This window comes from Cnephaeus nilssonii, assembly GCF_951640355.1.
Source record: "Cnephaeus nilssonii genome assembly, chromosome: 5".
NCBI classification, from domain to species: domain Eukaryota; kingdom Metazoa; phylum Chordata; class Mammalia; order Chiroptera; family Vespertilionidae; genus Cnephaeus; species Cnephaeus nilssonii.
Genome location: NC_137076.1, coordinates 20,044,211 through 20,068,465, shown reverse-complemented (window position 1 = coordinate 20,068,465; position 24,255 = coordinate 20,044,211). Strand labels below are relative to the sequence as shown.

The 24,255-nt window shown below is 49.9% G+C and overlaps 1 protein-coding gene across 2 annotated transcripts in view; it reads left to right on the top strand.

The window, feature by feature from the left end:
• The first annotated feature begins 852 nt into the window (after positions 1–852).
• Positions 853–24,255, top strand: part of CYP4F22 (cytochrome P450 family 4 subfamily F member 22) — a 28,341-nt gene continuing 4,938 nt past the window's right edge. Inside the window, exons 1-9 of one of the 2 annotated variants that reach the window (XM_079770623.1) lie at positions 853–924; positions 7,272–7,494; positions 11,639–11,783; positions 16,665–16,718; positions 16,835–16,962; positions 17,163–17,284; positions 21,840–22,107; positions 23,553–23,619; positions 23,730–23,859. In XM_079770623.1, the coding sequence (XP_079626749.1) occupies positions 7,273–7,494; positions 11,639–11,783; positions 16,665–16,718; positions 16,835–16,962; positions 17,163–17,284; positions 21,840–22,107; positions 23,553–23,619; positions 23,730–23,859 (1,136 nt within the window). In that variant the 5' untranslated portion in view covers positions 853–924; position 7,272. Of the gene's footprint in view, positions 925–6,399; positions 6,519–7,271; positions 7,495–11,638; positions 11,784–16,664; positions 16,719–16,834; positions 16,963–17,162; positions 17,285–21,839; positions 22,108–23,552; positions 23,620–23,729; positions 23,860–24,255 lie in introns of those variants that run through there. The other variant, XM_079770624.1, reaches the window with a different exon arrangement.

Here is a 24,255-nt window from a genome sequence, read left to right as displayed (position 1 = left end):
TTCTGGGCCTCTGGTTTGCTGGGCCCTGAGGAGACGGTGGAGCGTCTGAGGAGCTGTGAGTCCTCCCATCTGCCTGCCCACTTGCCCAGGTCAGCCACCCACCCACCCACCCACCGACCCAAGAATGGTATCTCTGTCTCACATCCGGAGGTGGGGCTGACCCCGTCTGGACACACCTGGAGCAGATGGGCTGGCCAAAGGTAACAATAGGATCCAGGGAGGGTCAAGGTGCCTGGCCTTGGGAGGGTGGGGTGGGAGGAGCCGAACCCGAGTCTGGTGCTGCTTGCTGAGGCCAGAGGTTTACCTGGAGGGAGAGCTGCAGAGCCCAGGGGAGTGGGGTGGACCCAGGATCCAGAGGGAGCCGAGGGGCTGGCTCCCAAAGGTTGGTGGACTCTGGGATTCCTGGTGGCCACAGAGGAGGCTCCTGGGGGCTTCTGGGGATCAGGGGTGCTGACTTAGGGAGCCCTGTCCAAGCTTGGGAGCAGGCCCTGAAGTGGGGGCCATGAGTGCTGGAATGGGAGGAGGGTGTTGAGGGAGGATGGGAGGAGAAGGAGCCCGGCAGGAGCAGGGGGGCAAGGGGCCTGAGCGCTGGCGGTTTCGGGGTGTCCCAGTCTTTGTCTGGACGTCCGCATGTCTCTTTCGCTGTCTCTCTGCGTCTTTCTCCATCTCTCCAGCTCAGTCTTCGCTTCCTGTCACTCTCCATGCCTCCCTGACTCTGTCTCTCCTGTTCTCTCAGTCCCCGGGGGCCGCGCCTAGGTCCCCGCCCCGAAGCCGGCGAGGCCGGGGGCGGGCCGGGGCGGGCCGGGGCGGGCCTGGCGGGGCGGCCGGGCGGAGTTAAAGGGCCGGCCGCGGGACGGTGCGGTCAGACCCGAGGTGGCGACGCCGGCGATTCCGGATTGAGGGCCCGAGGCCGAGACCCGAGGGGTGAGTGCCGACGGAAGGGTGCGGGGTGTGGGGGGGCGTAACCGGAACGCGCCCTGCGCTGGAACCCGGGGCGCCGCGGCTCCCGGGCTGACGGGGCGGGTGCGAGGGTATGCGCGGCGGCCTCGCGGATCCCGGGACTCAGGCCGGAGCTGCGAGTCCGGGACACTCAGGTTGGGGGCGGGGGGCGGTATGGTGTGCCCCAGACGGTGACTACTTTCGAGCGCAGGTTGTTCTGTGCCCGCCGAGGAGTCCGGGGTGCATCCTTTCTGGGTGTCCGAGGTGGGCAGGGGCCTCAAGAAGACCCACCCCACTCTGCCCCCCAATCAGGACACCTCAGACCCACCCACGCTCTGCCCTGTGCCGCCTCCTGAGCGCTGATGGGCATCCGTGGGATTTCACTGTCTTCAAAGGGAGGCTGTGCGTCCCACCGACAGACTGCCCACCCACAGCAGGCACAGCACCGCTGGGTGCCCCTGTGTGAAAACAGGGTGCCCGCCTGGGCCCCCAGAGGTAGCTGTGAGGGTTGTGTGAGGTCCTGCGGTGGATCCTAGCTGACGTTTGTTGGATGCTGGTGACGCGATGCTCTCCGTTGTCCCCGGGGCCAGCCTCTCAGCCCTTGCACCGGGCGGTAGCTAGCTGTTCCGGGACCAGGCAAGGCGGCGGAGGCCCACCAGCTGGGGAGTATCAGGCTGAAGGTGGGAGGAAGACAGAGCGACAGTGGGTGAGCTGGGATTTGAACCAACCAGCCTTGTGTGACCCCAACATCCTGGGCACTTTCCAATGGCCCCCCGCCTCTCTGTCTGTAGGGCCCGGCTTGGGTTTCTAAGTGGTAACCTTAGCTCCGGCCTGGCAGCGGGTGGTGACCTGAGGAGGTATCTGCAGAGGGGCTTGGATGACACAGGAGTCATTCACAAAATGGGACCCTCTCTCTCCGCTCCGGCAAGCCTTGGGCCCTGCTCTAGGAATATCAGGTGGCCGGGTATCAATACTGAATGCGACAGTGGGGCTAACAGCAATGAGAGCTTTGATCAAGGGCTTCCTGTGTGCTAAGCACCAAGCTGAGCACATTAAACATGCTGGGTTGTCGTAACAGCTTCACGAAGTGGGTAATAGGGTTCCTGAGGAGGAAATTGAGGCTCAGGGTGGTATAGACACTCGCCTGAGGTCACACAGCAGAGGTTTATAGAATTCTTTCTGCGTCTCGCATGTAAGCGTGGCCACACTTGCTCCGCATGGTGCTCACAGACCATTGCAGCCCTGGGATGATCTAGGTCAGTGATGGCGAACCTATGACACGCGTGTCATCACTGACACGCGTAGCCATTTCTGATGACACGCGGCCGCTGAGGGGGCCGCATGCCAAGGATGAAACATTTGCTGCTCCTGAGGATGAAACATTTGCGAAATAATGTTTTTTCCTCAAAGTGACACACTACCCGAGTTATGCTCAGTTTTTTGGCGAAGTTTGACACACCAAGCTCAAAAGGTTGCCCATCACTGATCTAGGTTATTACTGGTGGCTTTAACACTTCTTCCTCTGCCCAAGATCTCCTACAGGGTGCCCAAAGCTGCAGCGAGATGCCCCCCTCCCCACGCCAATTTGTCCCCTTGACCTTGCCCTCAGAACTGCCCCTGAAGTTCTTTCTCAGAACCTCAGAAATAGGGGGTAAGCTCTCTCTCAGTCAGGCCTTCTGGGGCCTGGCACTTTGGGAGAGTATGAGTCTTGGGTGGGGCAGCCCTTTGGCAAAGAGGGGGTCACAGAGGTGCCATACGTCAGAATGGGGGAGTGGAGAACAGAGCCGGGGCGTGGGGTAGTGGGGCCAGCGTCATGCGCTTGGCTGTCAGGCTGCCAGCGAGCCCCAGCGCCTGTGCTTCAAGGAGAGGCAGAGAGACGGTTCCCGGTAGGTCAGGGTCTCTGTCCTGAATTCCTTCCTAGGAGCCCACACACCTTGTAGGACAAGTCCTCGACTGGCGGCTGGGCTAACCTGACAAACCAGAGCTCCATGGGCGTGGGCCTTGGAGCCACTGGCACCTCCATCTCCAGATAACTCGGGGCCTGAGCAGGACAGGCGGGGCTGCCTGGGCCAGGGCAGGGCTGCTGGGTGCCCTGCCTGGGTCTGGGATGAGCTTGAGGGCTGGTGCAGAGAGGAGTGGGTATGCCAGCCTCCCGCAGCACCCGATGTGCCAGCTTGGAGTGTCTCTCACTTCTAGAAAAATAGTAACAGCAGGAATAGGCACAGTGGCTAAGCTTTTGCATGCTGCCCGCTAAGCCTCACCTCACTGAAGTGTCCTAGACAACCTTCACAGGGAGGTCCTGCTGGTTGTAACCCATGTTCCAGATTGGTCAGTGGACGCTGAGAGTGGGGACGCGACCCACTCAAGGCTGCTTTATGGGGGATGAGCTGAGCCATGATTTTGAACCTAGGCTGGTTTGAGTAAAAACCAAACAACTTTTCATTTTCTTTTCTTTTAAGTTGAAGTGCAATGTACACACAGGAAAGTGCACATTCCAGAACTGGACTGTTCAGGAGTTTTCTCAGATTGAAACCACACATGTCACCAGACCCAGACCAAGAGAGGGAAACCTGCCGGCGACCCAAACATGCTCCTCCCTGCCAGTGAAAGCATCTTAACTCATATTTTCATTTATTTCGACTACTTAATTTTAAAATAGACGTTTTTAAAAATATATATTTTATTGATTTTTTACAGAGAGGAAGGGAGAGAGAGTTAGAAACATCAATGAGAGAGAAACATCGATCAGCTGCCTCCTGCACACCCCCTACTGGGGATGTGCCTGTAACCAGGGTACATGCCCTTGACTGGAATCGAACCTGGGACCCTTCGGTCCACAGGCTGACGCTCTATCCACTGAGCCAAACCGGTCAGGGCTAGACTTTATTTTTTAAGAGATATTTTAGATTTACAGAAAAATACGTAAGAAGTATAGAGTTCCAACACACCCTTTCAACTCCCTACAATTTCCTGTTATGAACGTTTTTGAATGGGCAATATGTGCTCATGGGATAGAAAATCAAAAAGTCCCTGAAAACGAAGAGGGAAAGTTAAGACTCCCTGTCACTCCTGCCGCCGGTTCTTCCAGACCCCGTCCAGAGGCAGCCACCATGAGAAACTTCACGTGGGTCCTCAAAACACTTTTTTATATATTTCTTTGCCTCACCTTTATCTCCTCGGTGCCCAGAACAGTCACACACAGAGCAGGGGCTCCAAAATGATTTGCCAGCTGAACGCTGGAGGAACGCTTGCAGAGCGCTTGGGGAAGGGCTGGCACGTGGAAGCATTCAGAGGAAGGTCACAAGGCTCCGTAGTCCTCACTCCCTGGCTTCTTGGCATCGCTGGGAGAGTCATTATCCACCGTTAAATTGGTAAAGAAACAAATCCCCACGGCTACTTCCTGTCGAGCGTGTGGCCTGGAGCTGCCCCTGCGAGAGGCAGCGAAAGGCAGCCCAATCGCACGTCAGTGTCCCCAAGTCCGAGCCTCTGCCTGGGGCTTGTGACTTGGAGTTCTCTGTGCTTCATTTTGGGGGGTTGCCTACACCCCACCCATCCCCTACCTGGACATTTTAAGGGGCAGAGCCCCTATACCAGGCTGTCTGTATTTTTTTTTAAAGAGTTTAAATTGTGGTAAAATACACATAACATTTACTTAGTAAATTTTACTACCTTAACCATTTTAAGGGTACAGTTCAGTGCCATGAAGTACATTCATATTACTGTGCAACCATTCATCTCCAGAACCTTTTCATCTTCCTAGACTAAAACTGTTCCCATGAAACATTAATTCCCCATCCCTCCCCGGCCCCCAGCCCCTGGCACCCACCCTTCTACTTTCTGTCTCTAGGAATGTGATTACTCTCAGGACCTCATGGAAGTGGACCTCACAGTATCTGTTTTTTGGTGTGACTGGCTTATTTCATTTAACACAATGTCCTCGAGGTTCATTCATGTTGTAATACGTGTCAGAATTTACTTTTCAGGGCTGAGTGATATTCCATTGTAGAGATGTACCCCATTTTGTTTATCCATTCATCCTTCTATGGAGACTTGGGCGGCTTCCGCCTTTTGGCCATTGTGAAGAAGGCTGCTGTGGACATGAATGCACACATATCTGAGCCCCTACTTTTACTTCTTTTAGAGATCCACCCAGAAATGGGATTGCTGGAACATATGGCAATTCCGTTTCATTTCTTTTGAGGAACTTCCATACTGTTTCCCACCGCCTGGCTGTACTATTTTACATTCCCACCGGCAATACACATGCGTTTCGGTCCCTCTGCACCCTTGCCAGCACTAGTTATTTTCTGTTTTGGATAGTAGCCATCCTAATAAGAGTTCGTGTCATCATCATTTTAAGTCAGACCATCCCAGTGGGCCTCTCCAAATCTGGTGATGATCTACCCAGATCTTTTCCCAGGAGGCAGTGACCAACAGAAACTTCATGTTTTCTGCATGGTTGATGTGGCCGGACATCAGCAGGTGGAAGAGCCTGTGAGTCTGAGCCCCAAGGGTGCGGGGGGCGGGGATTGAGGCTCAGGTGGGGACCTGAAGGGCAGGGTTTCTTCATCTGTGTTGCCGGAGGAAGTAGGAGCATAGAGGGAACCCTTGTCTGGTAGGACTGGGTAGAAAGAAGAGGTGAGGACAGGACCCACCCTCTCAGGAATCTCCTTGGCATTGCCTGAGCTCAATGGGCTCTCCCTGTGAGGGTGATTGAGGTTGATCTCTGATGGGGTCTTCTGGGGCCAGCTCTTGTCTCCCTTGAGCTGGGGCAACTGACCTTTAGTTGCCTGGAAAATAGAGAGAATGAGCCTGGCTGGTGTAGCTCAGTGGTTGAGCGTTGACCCATGAACCAGGAGGTCACAGTTCGATCTGGGTCAGGGCACATGCTTGGGTTTCAGGCTCAATCCCCAGTGTGGGGTGTGCAGGAGGCAGCCAATCAATGATTCTTTCTCATCATTCATGTTTCTATCTCTTTCTCCCTCTCCCTCTCTCTGAAATCAATAAAACATGTTTTGCTTCTTAAAGAAAATAAAATGGAGGCAATGATGGTGCCTCCCTCTAGGGACTGATTTAAGATTCCACGAGACAAGGCATGCACACCCCTGAGCGTGGTGCACAGCGTGCAGTAAGGGCACCCTGTCTGGTCACTGAGTTATTATTATTGTTACCCACCCATCTTGTTTTGGTTGGTTCCCTCAGAAGCTGACCCTAAATCAGGGATTTGAGTGCAAACAGTTTATCTGGGAAGTGATCCCAGGAAAAGCCGGTAGGCAAGAAGGATGTGAACCTGAAAGAATTGAAAACAGGGACTCAAACAAATACATGTCCACACAGATGCATAGCAGCACATGTCCCAATAGGCAAAAGGTGGAGACATCTAAGATGTCCATCAACAGATGAATGAATAAACAAATTGTGATATACCCTTACAATGGAATGTCACTCAGCAGAAGAAATAAAGCACTGGCACATGTCACAACGTGGATGAACCTCGAGAACATCATGCCGAGTCAAAGAAGCCAAACAGGGAAGGTCACGTGTGGTATGATCCCATTGATATGAAATGTCCAGAACAGGTAAATACACAAAGACAGCAAGTAGATTAGTGGTTGCCAGGGGCTGTAGGGGATGGGGTGGGATGGGGAGTGACTGCTCATGGGGACGGGGTTCCCTTTTGGGGTGATGAAAACATTTTGGGACGAGATAGAGGTGATGGTTGCACAACAGTGTGAACGTACTAGGTGCTGCTGAACTGTGAACTTTAAAATGGTTCCTTCTATGTCGTGTGACACTTACCTCAATTTAAAGAGGGAGAAGGTGAAGGTGGCGGAAGAGGGGGAGGGGGAGGAGAAAGAAGGAAGTGGGGCATTTCATAGAGAAAGTCTCTATTGTGGCCAGCTGGAGTTTAATCCCATTGGTGGTGCATGAGGAACCCACACCTCAGGGTCTTTGCACCCAAGGCGAGAAGGCGCTGGAGTCTTTATCTAGCAGCGCTCACCCTCATTGATGAGAGCTGCTTTGGCGGAGGGCGTGTCTTACTTTTCCAGCACTCTGACCAGCCGCGGGGGCAGAGAAGTCAGGAGGGATGTCCTGCAAAGTCAAGGCTGAGGGCATGTGGTGCATCCATCTGGCCAGCTGGTGGAGACCGCTGCTGAGGGCAGGAGAGAGATGTACTCTTGGCATCTGGAACTCACATGTATTGCGCACCTGCTGCGTGCCAGGCACACTATGCTTGACTCCACAGGTCACTGTGCATGTGCCTATGGCATATAGGTGGCTGGAGGGCGGTTTCCATCTGCACTGACCCCTACCCCACGTGTTCCCCCCAGGATGCTGCCCATCACGGAACATGTGCTGCGCCTTCTGGGACTGGAGAAGACCGCCTTCCGCCTGTATGCCGTGTCTGCGCTCCTCCTCTCCCTGCTCTTCTTCCTCTTCCACCTGCTGCTGCGGCTCCTGCGGCTCTGCTGGCACTTCTACGTCACCTGCCGCCGGCTGCGCTGCTTCCCCCAGCCGCCCCGGCGCAACTGGCTGCTGGGCCACCTGGGCATGGTGTGTGTGGGCTGGGCGGCCAGGGCCGGGCAGAGCCCATGCACTCAGGGAGCCTGATGGACTGCTGGCTTCCCTCATCCCCCCAAGACACTGGTTGGAGCCAGGATGTGAGACTGAGGCTCAGAAAGGGCAAGCAGTTTGCCCAAGGTCACATGGCTGGGATGGGGCAGAGCTTACTGCAAAGTTTTCTCTGTAATTCCAGGCTATTGCTGACCCTTCATATGATATAGGTTATATTTTATGATATAATCCTATATAATAAAGAGGTAATATGCAAATTGACCCTCACACCCTTGCACAAGATGGCCACCCCCATGTGATCAAAGATGGCCACCACAAGATGGCCTGCATGGGAGGGCAGTTGGGGGCAATCAGGCCAGCAGGGGAGGGCAGTTGGGGGCGATCGGGCCAGCAGGGGAGGGTAGTTGAGGGTGATCAGGCCAGCAGGGGAGGGCAGTTAGGGGTGACCAGGCCGGCATGGGAAGGCAGTTGGGGGGGACCGGGCCTGCAGGGGAGAGCAGTTAGGGGCGACCAGGCTGGCAGGGGAGGGCAGTTGGGGGCAATCGGGCCAGCAGGGGAGTAGTTAGGCATTGATCAGGCTGGCATCGGAGTGGTTAGGGGCAATCAGGCAGGCAGGCAGGCGAGCGGTTGGGAGAGGGATGTCTGACTGCCAATTTAGGCCCGATCCCACAGGACATCCCCCGAGGGGTCCCAGATTGGAGAGGGTGCAGGCTGGGCTGAGGGTCCCCCCCCCCCCCCCGCTCCCCTCCTCCCCGTGCACAAATTTCGTGCACCGGGCCTCTAGTAAGAAATAATATTTAGAATACAAGTACCAATGACTGTGAAGTTCATCAGATTCTAGGACCCTGGTGGGGGATGAGGGGGGCATGGTCCTGTAGATTTTGTTGCTCCATCCCCAACCCCAACTTGGTTTCATACTTTATCTCCGTTTAATGCTGTAGTCCCAGGTCATGGCGCCAACCATTTCCTTGCATTTCATTTCATTTCTTTCTTTCTTGATCCTCACCTGAAGATATATATTTTGTAAAAATTTGATTTTAGAGAGCCCTGGCCAGTGTGGCTCAGTTGGTTGGGCATCGTCCAGTGTACCAAAAGGTTGCCAGTTTGATTCCTGGTCAGGACACATACCCAGGTTGCAGGCTGGATCCTTAGCACGTGGTGTGCAGGAGGCATCTGATCAATGTTTAGCTCTGATATTTTGCTCTCATATCGATGTTTCTCAGTCTCCCTCTCCCTTCCTCTCTCTCTAAAAATCAATAAATTGAACAAAAAGATTCTTTAAAAATTTGATTTGAGAGAGAGAGAGAGAGAGAGAGAGAGAGAGAGAAACATGGATGTGAGAGAGAAACATCAATTGGCTGCTTTCCATACTTGATCAAACCCGCAACCTTTTGGTGTTTGGGAATTGACTAGGGATAGAACCCGCAACCTTTCGGTGCTTTGGGATGACACTCCAATTAACTGAGCCACGCAGCCAGGGCACATTTTATTTCTTATTTCACATGTATGTGCCAAGTATTATACCAGGCGATTTATAAATGTTTACTCCTTTAGTCTTCTGGACAATCCTAGGAGGTAGGTCCCATTACTATGCTCATTCTGCACCTGAAAATACTGAGGCTCAGAGAGCTTAAGTGACCGGCTCTAGGTCACACAGCTTGTGAATGGCAGAGCCGGAGTTCAAACCCAGCTATCTGGCTCCAACACACCTGCTCTTAGCTCTCTTCCTCGGCTACCTCTATTTTCTGGGTAAGAAAGGCCGGACTTTTCTAGAAGGGCTTCGCAGGCCAAGGGAGAGAAAACCAGACTCCTGAGGGCTCCGAGGCCCCACGCTGAGTGTGGAAGTGAACTTGGGAGAGGTAGTATGGACCAGATGCCCTCATCTACTACCTACTACCTGTGTGACCTTGAGCAAGCTCCTTCACCCTCCAGACCTCAGTTTCCCCATCTGTATTGCAAGGACTGTGATCATGCCTAACAGCCTCATGGGATTGTTTTGATGATTCCTGCAGTCATCTCTGGGGCAGACTTGGCACAGAACCGGCTACGCAGTGGTGGATGTATGAGCTCAACTTCTGGGTCCTGCAAGGACAGACATATCTAGAAATATTTTAGATACTGCTTAGAGGGAGTGTCTCAGAAGAAGGAAGTGGGAGATGCATTTCCACTCAATAGGACAAAGGACATTTATTTAGTTAATGTTTTGGGATTATCCCCCTGGGGCCAGCACTTGTCAGGTTTTGCCTGTTTGGGCCTGAATCCCATCCCTCTCTTCCATCCTCACTTCTGCTCTGGCCTCCTGCTCCCCTGTTGGACCATGGTCCAGCCTCCTCCCTGGACCCCTGCTCCAGTCTCACTTCTTCAGTCCACCCCCCATCCTGTCTCTAGAAGGATTCTTGAGTCCACCATGTCCCTCCCCTGCTCACACACTCTCCATGGCTCCCCACTGCTGTCTGAAGGTGTTCAAGGCCCTCTCTACTCCAACTCATACCCTCTCACCTGGTCCACCAACCCCCTCCAATCCCATGGAATGACTTCCTTTTCCTGTAACAAGACTCCCACTTCCACCATTCATGGCCTTCGTTGAAACTGTGCCCTCTGCCCCGAATATAATTTTCTGTTAGATGAACTTCTACTCATCTTTCATGCCGAATATCCAATGCCCTTACTCCTCTGGTTTGGATGGTGGTCCTATAGGTAATAGTCAGGCCCTGGCACCCTGGGCAGTTGACTAGGGCGGGTTCTGAAGTCCAGCCTTGACCTCGTGGACCCAGCCACCCTCCCCGGGCCATGAGACCTGGGTGAGGCCAGTCTCAAGGGTGTGAACAGTCTCAAGGCTGATCCTGATAGAGAAGGAGACATAGGAGCCAGAGAGGAGTCATTTTGTTCATTTATTCATTCTGTAATTGCTGGGCCTTACCACTGGCCAGGCACTGGGTTAGACCCCTTCGGATCTGAGCTCTCCCCTAATTCCCACAGCCTGTGAATTAAGGATGGATCTGCCCTATGTTATGGACTCCATCTTTGTGGCTCAGAGAGGTTAAGTGGCTTGCCCAAGGTCTCCCAGTGGCTGAGGGCGGATTTGAGTTCAGATGCGTCTGACAATGAGCCTGAAGTGTTTCTGTTTCATAGAGCACGTTGGTTCAGAGCGGGCGTGTGGTAGCTGGGTGGCCTGTGTTCAAATCCTGGCTTGGCCATAATGGCAGAGGGTGCCAGGGCCTGTACATATCCCCTGGGCCCATTCCTGGGTGCAATGGCCTGACTTCCGGCGGCCAGCACCTGTGTTCGAGGGCTTTTTCCAGCAGCAGGAGCCCACTCTGCTGTGTGTACTGCGAGCCTGAGAGTTCAAGCCCCGGGCGGGCTCTCAGCCAGTGACGATGGGACTGTGTGAGTTGGTGGGTTGACTCTGAGATGCGTGTCCCGCAGAGGTGCCTCGTGGCACCGAGCCCTGGTTGCCCATGGTGGTTACTTTCTTGACAACTTTTTCTTTACTGACTCCCTTCCCTCACTCTGTCACTTCCCCACTTCCCCTTGTTTTTTTTTGGGATCTCCCAAATCAACTACTTGCCCTAGAACTCTTGTCTCGGGACCTGTTTCTGGGGAGGCCAAGCCAGGACAGTCACTTACCTGCAACTTCAGATAAAGCAAAATGGGGAAATAGTAGCAATTCTGTCACTGGGTTCTTCTTGTGTGGGTTGAATGTATACATCTATGAAACATGCCCCAAACAGCGCCCAACATGGCAAGCACACGCATGTGTTAAATATGACAATACTAGTACTATTTTATTACTAACAGAGCAAAAACTTGATAAATACCAACCACCATCATGAATGTGTTTACTGTCCCTGTTTTATTTCTTGAACATCAGCTGTGTGTCAGGCCCCGTGTTGGGGTTCTGGTGCTTTGTGATTTCATGAATTTTCTCAACTGTCCTCCCACAGAGTTGGTTCTCCCCCACTTTTCAGATGAGGAAGTGGAGGCTCAGCGAGGTGCAGCCCACGGTCTGCAGTCATGTAGCCCTGCTCGGCTTGTTTTGGGGGCAGGGAGGCGGCAGCGGGGAAGGACTGGCAAAAGCTGGGGCTGGACACCTCCTCACTATCCTTTCCTACCACCCCCACAGTATCTCCCAAATGAGATGGGCCTCCAGGATGAGAAGAAGGTGCTGGACAACATGCATCATGTGGTCTTGGTGTGGATGGGACCTGTCTTGCCACTGGTGGTTCTGGTGCACCCTGATTACATCAAACCCCTGGTGGGCGCCTCAGGTAGGTGGGCTGGGCCTCTGAATGATGTGTAAACCCTCAACTCCCAGAGTCCATCCAGAATAAGGGTCATTTGAGTAGGGCTTTGAAGAATGAATAGGAGTTCACCAAAGCAGAAATGGCAATACAAAGAGTGGGAATAGCATGGGAAAAGGTATGGCTAATGGAGTCCCAGGAACTTTGAGAGAATGCCCATCCACTGGGAAGTCAGAACCAAACATGTTTGGATAAGTAGTTGTTTGCCCAAGATTTTGTTAACCGATTGTTGCTTAATTCTAATGGCACTCCCATCATTTGGGTTCTGACTATCCCAACCTATAGCCTGCTTTCTTCACTTGGGCTGACGCTGACTGGCGGAGAGAGAGATCTAGAAGGATTGTTTCTTCTGCAATCCACACCTACCCCATTGTGTAGGACTCCCAAGTGTGCGTGGTAAGCTCTTGCTCTGCCTTCAACACCCAGTTCCAATGACCACCCCCTCCTTTCCTGGAAGGTTTCCCCAACTCCCCAGCAGACCATACCCCTCCCTCCAGGACTTTCCCATTCTCAGTCCAAACTGTTTAGGGTTGAGTGTGTCTGTCTCTATCTTCAGCGTGGTCTCACATGTAGCTGGGCACCTTCAAAAGCATCAGGGGACAGTTGAGAGAACGGGGGTGAGAAAGAAAGAGTCCCAGGAGGTTCAGGATCTCTTGCCTCAGCTTGGGCCTCTGCAAACCTACATCTGGAGACTGCCTTCAAGGCCGCCACCAGGAGCCATGAAAGCGTGAGGGGCTGTCATCCTTCGACCCAGTGATGCCCGCTCCGTGCCTTTACATCCCCATTGTTGTGTTTGTGAGGGGTGACCATCCCCGTGGCACAGAGGAGGAACTGAGGCCCTGGGAGAGGTGACTCTTCCAAGGGATGGGCACTGCGTTTGGGAAGAGCCTCGGGGCCAGGCCTTGGGTGGGCAGGTTCCAATCCTGACTGGAGCACACACTTGCTGTGTGGCCCAGAAATCCATCCAGGCTCTCAGGGCCTCAGTTTCTGATCTGTAAAATGGGGCTGTTGTGAAGACTCAAAAATATAATGTAGGTAGGTGCTACTAAGGGTTTCTTCTCTTCTGTCTTTTTTTTAAAATATATATCTTTATTGATATCAGAGAGGAAGGGAGAGGGAAAGAGAGATAGAAACATCAGTGATGAGAGAGAATCATTGATCAGCTGCCTCCTGCACGTCCCCTAATGGGGATCAAGCCTGCAACCCAGGCATGTGCCCTTGACTGGAATCGAACCTGGGACCCTTCAGTCCGCAGGCTGACGCTCTATCCACTGAGCCAAACCAGCTAGGGCTCTTCTGTCTTTTTAATATACTTTTTTTTTTCTTTCTCTCCTTGCCTCTTCCTTTTCTCCTTCTGACCCGCCCCCCTTCCCTCTACTCCTCAGAGCATTAGTTTCCTAAATTTCATCCTGCATGGTTTGAGACTCCAAGTAGATCAGGAAGTAGAGTCCCGCCCCGCCCCCTCCACGTCTCCCCCATGAGCTTGGCACTAAGTAAATGCTGAAGCCTCTTCCTCCCCCCATCCCTCCTCAGGACAGGCAGGATATTCACGCCCCCCCACCAGAGGAGCAGGATGGGGACTTCAGGTTGAGGAGGGTGGATGGGGCCTGGCCTCAGGGTGCCCCTGCCTGTCCATGCCTACCCATCTGGGATGGGACAGGTCTGACCCTAATCTCAGACTCCATCTCCCTCTGGGGCCTCCTTGGGGGTCTCACTGCTCTGAGCTTAAACCAGCACAGCTGATGGGCCCTGAGGAAGGCGTGAGTCCTCTTGGACGCTCTGTGTTTGTTTTTTGTTTTTTTTATCTCCTAATGGGCATTTGGGTTAGAGAGCATTAATGTGACAAAGTAGGTGAAAATGCTTTACAGAGGACAAGGCATGATATATAGGCATATAATTATAGTTTGGTTTGATACATTCATTTTTTTATTGAGATGGAATTCACATAACATATAATTAACCATTTTGAAGTGTACAGTTTAAGAGTGTAAGATAATTAGTGTGCTCACAATGTTGTGCAACCATCCATCGACTCTCTAGTTTCAAAATTTTTTCATGAGCCCGTAAAACACCCTGCACCCATTAAGTAATCACTTACCATTTCCCCCTCTCCTCATCTCCTGGTAAATATTAATCTACTTTCCGTCTCTATGGATTTTCCTGTTCTGGCTGTATCACAGGAAAGGAATTAGACAGCATGTGGTCTTTTGTGACTGAATTCTTTCACTCAGCACAATGTTTTTGAAGTTCATTCCCATTGATCAGCAATGATCAGGACTTCATTCCTTTTCTAAGGCTGAGTAACAGTCCATTGTATGAATATACCACAATTTGTTGACCATTCGGGTTGTTTCTACCTTTTGGCTGTTATAAATAAGGCTGGTAAGAACACATGTGTACAAATTTTGGTGTGGACACATATTTTTATTCCTCTTGGATAAATGTATCTAGATACCTAGATGTATCTACCAGGAAAAAAAAGTTGTGGGGTCATATGATAATGCTATGTTTAACATTTAAGGGACCTCCAAACTGTCTTCCATGGCAGCTATGCATTCACTTTTTACTAATTGGGGCCTGCTGTGAGCTGGGGACCCAGATATTCATTTCACAGGTTCTTGACACCAATGATTATAATCATAGTAATAAAAATAGCCAACAGTTAGTTATTCATTTTACATGCACACATATTTAATGAGCACCTACTATGTGCCATAACATAGTAGCCCATTAAGTTTTCATAGGGGTACCAATGAGGCAAAGGCGGGATTGTTCTATTTCACTGTTGGCAGGTGAGGACATGGAGGGCACAGTAATAACATGCCCAAGTTTACATTCCTAGTTAATGGCAGGGCTGGGATTTGAACTCAGACTTGGCTATCCCAGAGGCCAAGCTCTCAACCAGATCATATGCAGCTTCCTGCTTGGCACCGTGTGGGGGCTTTTCTTATATGACCTCTTCCAGGGTAACTTTACCATCCCCTTTTTACTGGAGGGAAAATTTATGGAGGAGGCAGCCTGGCATTGAGCGGTTAGGGTTGGAGTGGAGGAGGGAACCAAGGATGGGAAAACAAGGGTTCACTTGAGGAGAGGGTTTGGAGAAAGCCTTCTGGAGGAGGCATTAGTGAAACTGGGCTTTGAAGGATGCATAGGAGTTTGCCAGATTAGTAATTTCAGGTGGAGGATCCTACTAGTGCAAAGGTGCAGATGTGTGAAAGTGCTGGGGGAATTCAGGTGATTTGGGGTGTCTGGAGTGAAGATGATGTGTGTGGAAAAGTAAAAAATTAGGAGCTGGACACAGAGCTTGTATTTTACTCTGGGGGTGATAGGCAGCCATGGGAGGTATTTGAAAAGAACCACCATTGGACAGGTCTGTGAGTCAGAAGGCCTTCTGGGAGTCCCAGCCTGGAGTCCGGAGTCCAGAGAGGAGAAGAACAAGCAGACTCCCACTTTCCTCTCCAATATTTCTTCTTCCAGGGAGCTTGCCTTGACTTCCAACAGCCTTTTCTCCGTGCCTCCCTTCTCTCATGACACACTTCCTACCATCTTGATAATTGCATGGCGTGCCTCTGCTTCCCTTTGCCACCCACCCCACCCCGAGCTCCTCCAGGCAGGGCGTGGAGCTGAGCCATCGCTGGGTATCCAGCATCATCCAGCATGGGTTGGGCACAGAAAGGTGGCAGAAGAGGTCTGTGTTCAATGGGGGAATGAATGAGTGGACAAATGACTGTGTGCATGATTGGCCAATTCCTGGGGAGTGTGTGTGTGTAGGCAGCTGAGTCACAGCTCAGATAAAAGGTGACATCACGAGTTTCAGGTACTTCCTTCCTGGGCCCCTACCCATTCTGTCCCAAATCTGTTTAGCATACAGACAGGGAATTCACCCACTCACTCACTTACCCATCCATTCATTCATCCATTCACTAATTAATTCATTCATTCATGCATCCATCCATCTATCCATCCATTCATTCATTCTTTGATTGATTCATTCATACGATAAAAATGTATTTAGCACCAATGTATCAGAGATGAACGTGGTCCCTCCCCTGAAGGGGATTGTTACTGGAGGGATACAATCCGGAGTGACTGGTGGGGAGGGTACGGCATTCACGCTGAGACTAGAAAGATGAGAAAAGAGTGTTTGCGGCAGAGAGGCATCTGGTGGGAAGAAGCAGAGCAGAGGGAGAGCACAGCTTTTTCCAAGGAGCTGAGACAAGTTTTATGATGTTAGAACATTAAGTATGTGTTGGGGGTGGGGTGGGGAGAGAGATGTTTTGAGAGCGGTCTGGACTGAGGTAGTTCACTTAGGGCTTTGAAAATGGGCTGAGAAACTGGTGCAGGAGGGGACATGGTCAGATAAGATCCCCACGGGGCCAGGGTTCAGGATAGGCTGGAGAGGGCAAGGATGGAGGCAAGCATAGAAGATCTAATTCAGATGGCCCGAGCTGGCAGAAAAGTGGATGAAGTTGGAGAAGGACATTCTGGATGGGGAGCACAGCCTGGGCAAAGGTTTGGAAGTGAGAGACAGCATGTGGGGTTATTTAGTGGATGTTGAAGGATGAGGTGGGAGAGGCACGCAGGGGCAAGATGGGACAGGGATTTTGATGCTAACCTGAGCTTGAACTTTTTTTACCAGGGCGATAGGGAGCCATGGGAGGTGTTTGAGCAGGGGAGCCTCATGTTCAGGTCAGCATGTTATAAGGATCTTTCTGGGGTAGGTGTTAGGATGGATTGGAGGGGTGAGGTGGGAGGTTGGAGCCCAGAGAGGAGCCCCAAGGAGGTCAGAAACAGAGGTCAAGGGTCAGAATTCTGTATTGAGTCATCATTGCTTCTCTGTCTCCACAGCCGCCATTGCCCCCAAGGATGACCTTTTCTATGGCTTCCTGAAACCTTGGCTAGGTGAGTGTGGGACTGGGTAGGCTGGGGCTTCAGGGAAGAGATGGGTGGAGCGTGAGGTTTCGGGGAGTGTTTCAGAGTAATAGGAGAGACCCCTAACCTCAGTCTTCTGGGCCCAGGGGATGGGCTGCTGCTCAGCAAAGGTGAGAAGTGGAGCCGGCACCGCCGCCTGCTGACCCCCGCCTTCCACTTTGACATCCTGAAGCCCTACATGAAGATATTCAACCAGTGCACCAACATCATGCATGTGAGTCCCAGGGTTTCACGGGAAGAGGCTGTCCTGGAAGTGAGACTGGTCAGGCTCCAACTCGTGGGGGAGCCCTGTGATGCCAGGAAGCCTCCCTTCCTTTATCTGTATTGGGCTTGTAGTGAGCATGCAGCCAGGTCCTTGTCAGCCAGGCTTTAAGTCGGCATTCTTTGTGCCCATTTGCTGTCTCTCTCTTCCAGGCTAAATGGCGGCGCCTGGCGGAGGGTCCAGTGGTCTCCCTTGATATGTTTGAGCATGTCAGCCTCATGACCCTGGACAGTCTTCAGAAATGTGTCTTCAGCTACAATAGCAACTGCCAGGAGTGAGTGTGGCCTACCTGGGGAAGACAGAACCAGCTGCTTTAAGGGCAAGGTGGTGGGAGGAGAAAGGTGGTGTTAGGCACCTATGGGCTGCTGGTGCTCTGCCAGACAGGCTGCGTGGTTCCAGGAAACTGACATCAGCTCTCTGAGCCTGTTTCCTTATCCCCTCCCCCACAATAGAATCCCAATTCCTTCCCCATAGTCATGGTGTGGGAATTAAATGAGATAATATGAATCAATGGCTTTGCGCATAATAGGTGCTCAGTAAATGCTAGTTTGCCTTATTCTATGAAGACTATATGGTCTGGGGAAAGTATCCCCCCACTTTCTGAGCCTCTGTTTTTTTGTTTGATGACCATCTCTGACTGTCTGAGAGATGCTTTAAGGATAAAATGATATAGCACTGCCCTGGAACACAGTAGAGCCCAGTGAGTATTTGTTGAATGAATTAGTATAAAATAACCATTGCCCTGGTTCGTTCGTTCGTTCGTTCGTTCATTCATTCATTCATCCATCCATCAGATATTCACTGTGTGCCTACTATGTGCCTGGCACTATGCTAGCTACTGGGAATATGGTAGGGAAACAGACAAAAAACCATTTATTTGGAGCTTATAATCTAGGTAGGGATATAAGGAATAAGGGACACAATGAATGTCAAGTTTGTAGCACATAGTAGGTCCTCAATAACAAGCTTCTGACCTTGTTACTCAGGGCTTTTCAGGGATATGTTTCAATTGGGTAAGGTGGAGATGACCTTAGTAATTAATTACTTAATTAATTAATCTAAGAAATATTTGCCGAGTGCCTACTATGTGCTATTCCTGGACTAGGCTATAAATACAGTGGTCAATAAAATAGATAAGGTCTTGATCTTCTGGAACTTATATGTTGGTGGGGAAAAAAAGCAGTAACCAAAAAAAAAAAAAAAAAGAAAAGAAAAGAAAAGAAAAAAAGAAAAAGAAAAAAAGCAGTAACCATGAACAAATAAATAAACAAAAAAATGACAGACTGTGAAAGTGCATGAAAACAAGCACACTTCAGGACCAAGGACAGCTCCTTGAAACCCCACCCCAGTGATTTTGTTGTCATTGTTTTGTTTTTAAGTCCTCACCTGAGGATATGCTTTGCTTGATTTTTAGAGAGAGAGAGAGAGAGAGAGAGAGAGAGAGAGAGAGAGAGAGAGAGAGAGAGAATGTGTGAGAGAAATATGAATCTGTTGCCTCCTGTTTGCACCCAGACCAGGGATCGAACCCTCAACCTAGGTATGTGCCCTGGCCAGGAATAGAATCCAAAACCTTTGGTGTATGGGATGACGCTCCAACCAACTGAGCCACCTGGCCAGGGCTGTTGTTATTGTTTTAATCACAGCTTTACTGAGATGTAATTCACATACCATACAATTCACTCATTGAAAGTATACAATCCAACCATAATAAATTTTAGAATATTTTCACCAAAAAGAAACCCTGTATATTTTATTTTATTTTATTTTATTTTATTTTATTTTATTTTATTTTATTTTATTTTATTTTATTTTATTTTATTTTATGGGATGATATGACTTTATTGAGTTTATCCACCAGAGTGGAAATAATGTCTGTACAAAACCATACATTTGTTAATGTAACTTTTGTATCACAATTAAAATCCAAACAGTTTTTTAAAAAACAGTCATCTCAATCAAAACTCATAGCTTCTTTGAAGCCACAATTAACACTTAAATAAGGTTAAGCCTCAAATGCAGAAATTTGGTTGATAGGAAAGCTAGTTAAATTTCCAACTTGCTCAAATAGAATAACAAAAAGGTAAATGGTGTTTTTCACAGAGATACAGTCCACTGGATTCGCCAACACTGGACAGCTGTTAGAGCACTCAGAGTCCTGAGATAACAAGAAATCCAGGCATCCCGCCTACCATCACACTGTGAATCAAACTGCCCCTATACATTTGAGCACTCACCTCCCGGAACCCACTCCTCCTCCAGACAATCACTAATCTTCCTTTCGTGTCTACAGAGTAGTCTACTATGGAAACTTCATAGATGGAATTATACAGACTTTTGTTCCTGGTTCTTTTACTCACCATAATGTTTTCAGATTTGTATCAGTAATTCATTTTTTTAAATTGCTGAATAATATTCCACTTACTGCATAAAACCACGTTTTGTTGATTTGATTATTTTTTGATGGACATTTGAGTTGTTTCCACTTTTTGGCTATTATGAATAATGCTGCTATAAACATTTGTGCACAAGTTTTTAAAAATATATATTTTATTGATTTTTTTTTTTTTTTTTACAGAGAGGAAGGGAGAGGGATAGAGAATTAGAAACATCGATGAGGGAGAAACATCGATCAGCTGCCTCCTGCACACATCCCACTGGGGATGTGCCCGCAACCAAGGTACATGCCCTTGACCGGAATCGAACCTGGGACCTTTCAGTCCGCAGGCCGACGCTCTATCCACTGAGCCAAACCGGTTAGGGCTGTGCACAAGTTTTTGAGTGATTATATGTCTTTAATTTTCTTGCATATATACCCAGGAGTGGAATTGCTGGGTTATATGATAATTCTATGTTTAACTTTTTTGAGGAACTGTTGGACTTTTTCCTAAAGTGGTTTTTACCATCACTTTAGGATCCCACCAGTAGTATATGAGGGCTCTAATTTCTCCATATATTCACCAATACTTGTGATTACCTGTTTGTGTTTTTTTTTTTTTTGTTTGTTTTTTTGTTATAGCCATCCTAGTCAGGGTGAAGTGGTATCTCATTGTGATTTTGATTTACACTTGGCTAATTATGTTGAATATCTTATCATGAGCTTATTGGACATTTTAAAAATATATATATTTTATTGATTTTTTACAGAGAGGAAGGGAGAGGGATAGAGAGTTAGAAACATCGATGAGAGAGAAACATCGATCAGCTGCCTCCTGCACACCTCCTATTGGGAATGTGCCCACAACCAAGGTACATGCCCTTGACCACAATCGAACCTGGGACCCTTCAGTCCACAGGCCGACGCTCTATCCACTGAGCCAAACTGGTTAGGGCCTATTGGACATTTTTGTATCTTCTCTGGAGAAATGTCTATTCATATCTTTTGCCCATTTTTTTAATTGGGGTATGTCTTTTTTATTATTGAGTGTTGAGAGTTCTTTAAATAGTTTAGATACAAGTTCCTCATCAGATACATGATTTGCAAATATTTTCTCCCACTCTATGGGTTGTAGCAATTTAATTTTAGTGATGTTACATACATTTGGAATTCCTCATTCTTCTTTGGGCCTGTTTTAAAATGCACCCAGCCCTAACCGGTTTGGCTCAGTGGATTGAACGTCGGCCTGCGGACTGAAAGGCCCCAGGTTCGATTCCGGTCAAGGGCATGTACCTTGGTTGCGGGCACATCCCCAAGTAGGAGGTATGCAGGAGGCAGCTGATCGATGTTTCTCATCGATGTTTCTAACTCTATATCCCTCTCCCTTCCTCTCTGTAAAAAATCAATAAAATATATTTTAAAAAACCCCACAAATTTAAAAAATAAAACGCACCCAGATTGTAGTTTTATTCAGGTATGGTGAGGCCCAACAGTTCAGAAAATGATTGCCATTGATGTCCCCAAGAGGAGGAAAATGCCACACTACAACAGGGCCACGTGGAGAAGCACTAGGAGAAAGCACGGCAAAGCCTTTTGGGGGTGTTTCTAGGAGTAAATGGGAAATGCAGGGTATGGATTTGCATATGCAGGCACTAGGATCGGCTAGTTTGGAATATTTCAGCAGGCTCTGGAGCAAAAGGCTGCCCCTCGCTGTCCAGGACTTGGCCATGGGGTGGTTAAGGCAGAGGGTAGGGGCTCAGCCTGGTGAAGTTTGGAGTAGGGACAATGGATTGGTTGGTTTCCCAAAGAAAGGCATGCTCTTGGGTGAGTCTCTAAGAATAGGGTAGGGCCGTGGTCGGCAAACTGCGGCTCGCGAGCCACATGCGGCTCTTTGGCCCCTTGAGTGTGGCTCTTCCACAAAATACCACGGCCTGGGCGAGTCTATTTTGAAGAAGTGGCGTTAGAAGAAGTTTAAGTTTAAAAAATTTGGCTCTCAAAAGAAATTTGAATCCATGTACTGTTGCTATTTGGCTCTGTTGACTCATGAGTTTGCCGACCACTGGGCTAGTGGGTGTGTGGGGGCAATGTCTCTCCAGTCAGGGAGGTCCCAGATGGTAGAGCATCAGGAATACAAGAAAATATAGCTAATCCAGGGCCCCTCTCCCCCCCCCCCCCCCCAACATATTTTTATTGATTTCAGAGAGGAAGAGGAAGAGAGTGATAAAAACATTAATGATAAGAGAGAATCATTGATTGGCTGCCTTCTGCACACCCCTATTGGGGATCAAGCCCAGGCATGTGCCCTTGACCGGAATCGAACCCAGGACCCTTCGGTCCGCAGGCTGACGCTCTATCCACTGAGCCAAACCGGCTGGGGCCAGGGCCTCTCTTTGTCACTTACCCGCTGGGAGAGGACGCTTGGCCCTACATTCACGGCCCTTCTCCTCCCTGGCAGGAAGATGAGCGATTACATCTCAGCCATCATTGAGCTGAGTGCGCTGGCGGTCCGACGCCAGTATCGCCTGCACCACTACATCGACTTCATCTACTACCGCACAGCGGACGGGCGGCGCTTCCGTGAGGCCTGTGACACCGTGCACAGCTTCACCACCGAGGTCATCCAGGAGCGGCGGCTGGCGCTGCGCCAGCAGGGGGCTGAGGCCTGGCTCAAGTCCAAGCAGGGCAAGACCTTGGATTTCATCGATGTGCTGCTCCTGGCCAAGGTGAGGCTGGGCCCTGGAGGGTGGGCCCTGCCCAGGATGGCCTCCTTGTGAGCTGCACGAACTGCCTAAAATAATAAATGCCCAAACTAACTTGGGCATAGGATGCAGGCAGATGCAAAACATGTAAGACTTACTGTGTTCGTTTGCTAGGGCTGCTGTAACAAAGTGCTGTACACGAGGTAGCTCAAACAGCAGAAATTCATCTCCTCCGTTTTGGAGATAAGAAGTCTGAAATCAAGGCGCCGGCAGGGTTGATTTCTTCTGAGGCCTCTCTCCTTGGCTTGTAGATGGCTGTCTTCTCCTGTATGTTCACGTGGTCTGCCATCTGTTCACGTCTGTATTCGAATCTCTTCTTATAAGGACTGCAGTAATATTGGATGAGGGCCCACTCTAACGAGCCCATTGTAAATGAATTACTTCTGCAAAGTCCTATCTCCAAATACGCTCATATTCTGAGGTCTTGAGGGTTAGGACTTGAAGATATGCGTTCCGGAAGTAGGGAAGTAGGGTGGGAGTGGAGGGAGACACAATTCAGTCCACAGCACTTACATGACCTTGAAGATGTGTGACACTTTCAGCGATAGGTGGTCACCCATTTGTGGAGCGTCTGTGGAATTTCTGAGCAGCACCTGGGTTCTGGATTCAGACAGCCCTAGACTCCACTCTGACTCTGATGCTTCATGGATGCTTGACCTAAGTCATCTGACTCTTCCCTTGGAACCTCAGTTTCCTCATTTATGACATGACTAGAGGCCCATTGCATGAAGATTCATGCAAGAATAGGCCTTCCTTCCCCTGGCTTTGCTCCCAGCCGCCTGGGAGCCTGCAAGTCCTCGCTCCTGGTGGAGCACCGCTCCTGTAGCTCCCTCCACCCCCCTCATAGCAGGCATCCCACCACTCTGTGCCTGCATATGCAAATTAACCCACCACATTTGTTGGGTCAATTTGCATACTCACTCCTGATTGGCTGATGTGTGTCACAGAGTTATGGTCAATTTGCATATCTCTCTTTTATTAGTGTAGATTAGAGGCCTGATGCATGAAATTTATGCAAAGGTAGGCCTTCGCAGCCCCGGTTGCCTCGCGGCCCCACCCCCCACTCACTGGTCATTCCAGAAGGTTGTTCCGGAAGATCATTCCACTGTCCTGTCTAATTAGCATATTAGCTCTTTATTATATAGGATGAACACATGACCTGATCACAAGATTGTTGTTGCTAGAGCTGCTCAGGAAACACAAACTCCTTTCTTCTCCTCACCTTTGACTCTCCTTCACTCTTTTCATCTTTCTTAGACAAGCTGCATACTTCCATGTTCTTGGAATCCTTTCTCCTAAAGCTTGGCTTAAGAGAGAGAGGGGAGCATGTATGACTTTGGAGGAGCCCCTAGCATGCAGAAGGTGGGATGAAGTGGGCTGAGCTGACCATTGTCTGCTGCCCATTCCAGGATGAAGATGGAAAGGAACTGACAGATGAGGACATCCGAGCTGAGGCGGACACATTCATGTTTGAGGGTGAAGACATGGCGCAAGGCTGGGGGAGGGTGGAGGGGTCCCCATTTTCTGAAGATAGCATCTCTGCTATCTCCAGGAAGCCTCCATGCCAGCTCCTCATTTGCCTGCAGGTCACGACACCACATCCAGTGGGCTCTCGTGGGTGCTGTTTAACCTGGCCAAGTACCCAGAGTACCAGGAGAAGTGCCGGGAAGAGATCCAGGAAGTCATGAAAGGCCGGGAGCTGGAGGAGCTGGAGTGGTCAGTCGGGGGTCATGGGGGTGGTGGGGACAGGTTGAGTCTTGGGTGTGGGTCTCTCTGCTCTACCACTTACTGACTTTCTGACCTCAATCTTAAGTGAACAATCACTTAAGATCCAATTTAATTTCAATTTCTTTAACCGTAAAACAGGATGACAACAATGTATCTGCCTAGCTCATAATGTAGGAGTTCTTACTTAGGAGTGTCTTAGTTAGCAATGGTTGCAATAATGCTGCATAACAAGCAGCCTCTAAACGTAGGGGTTTACAGCAAGCATTTATTTTATTTCTTGCTCTCGCCTGCACGTATTTCTTGCTCTTGTCTGCATATGACCTTTGGTCTGCTGGGCGATGCTGAGTTGAATGGGGTTGCTTCTAAACTGAGGTTTGGGCTAAG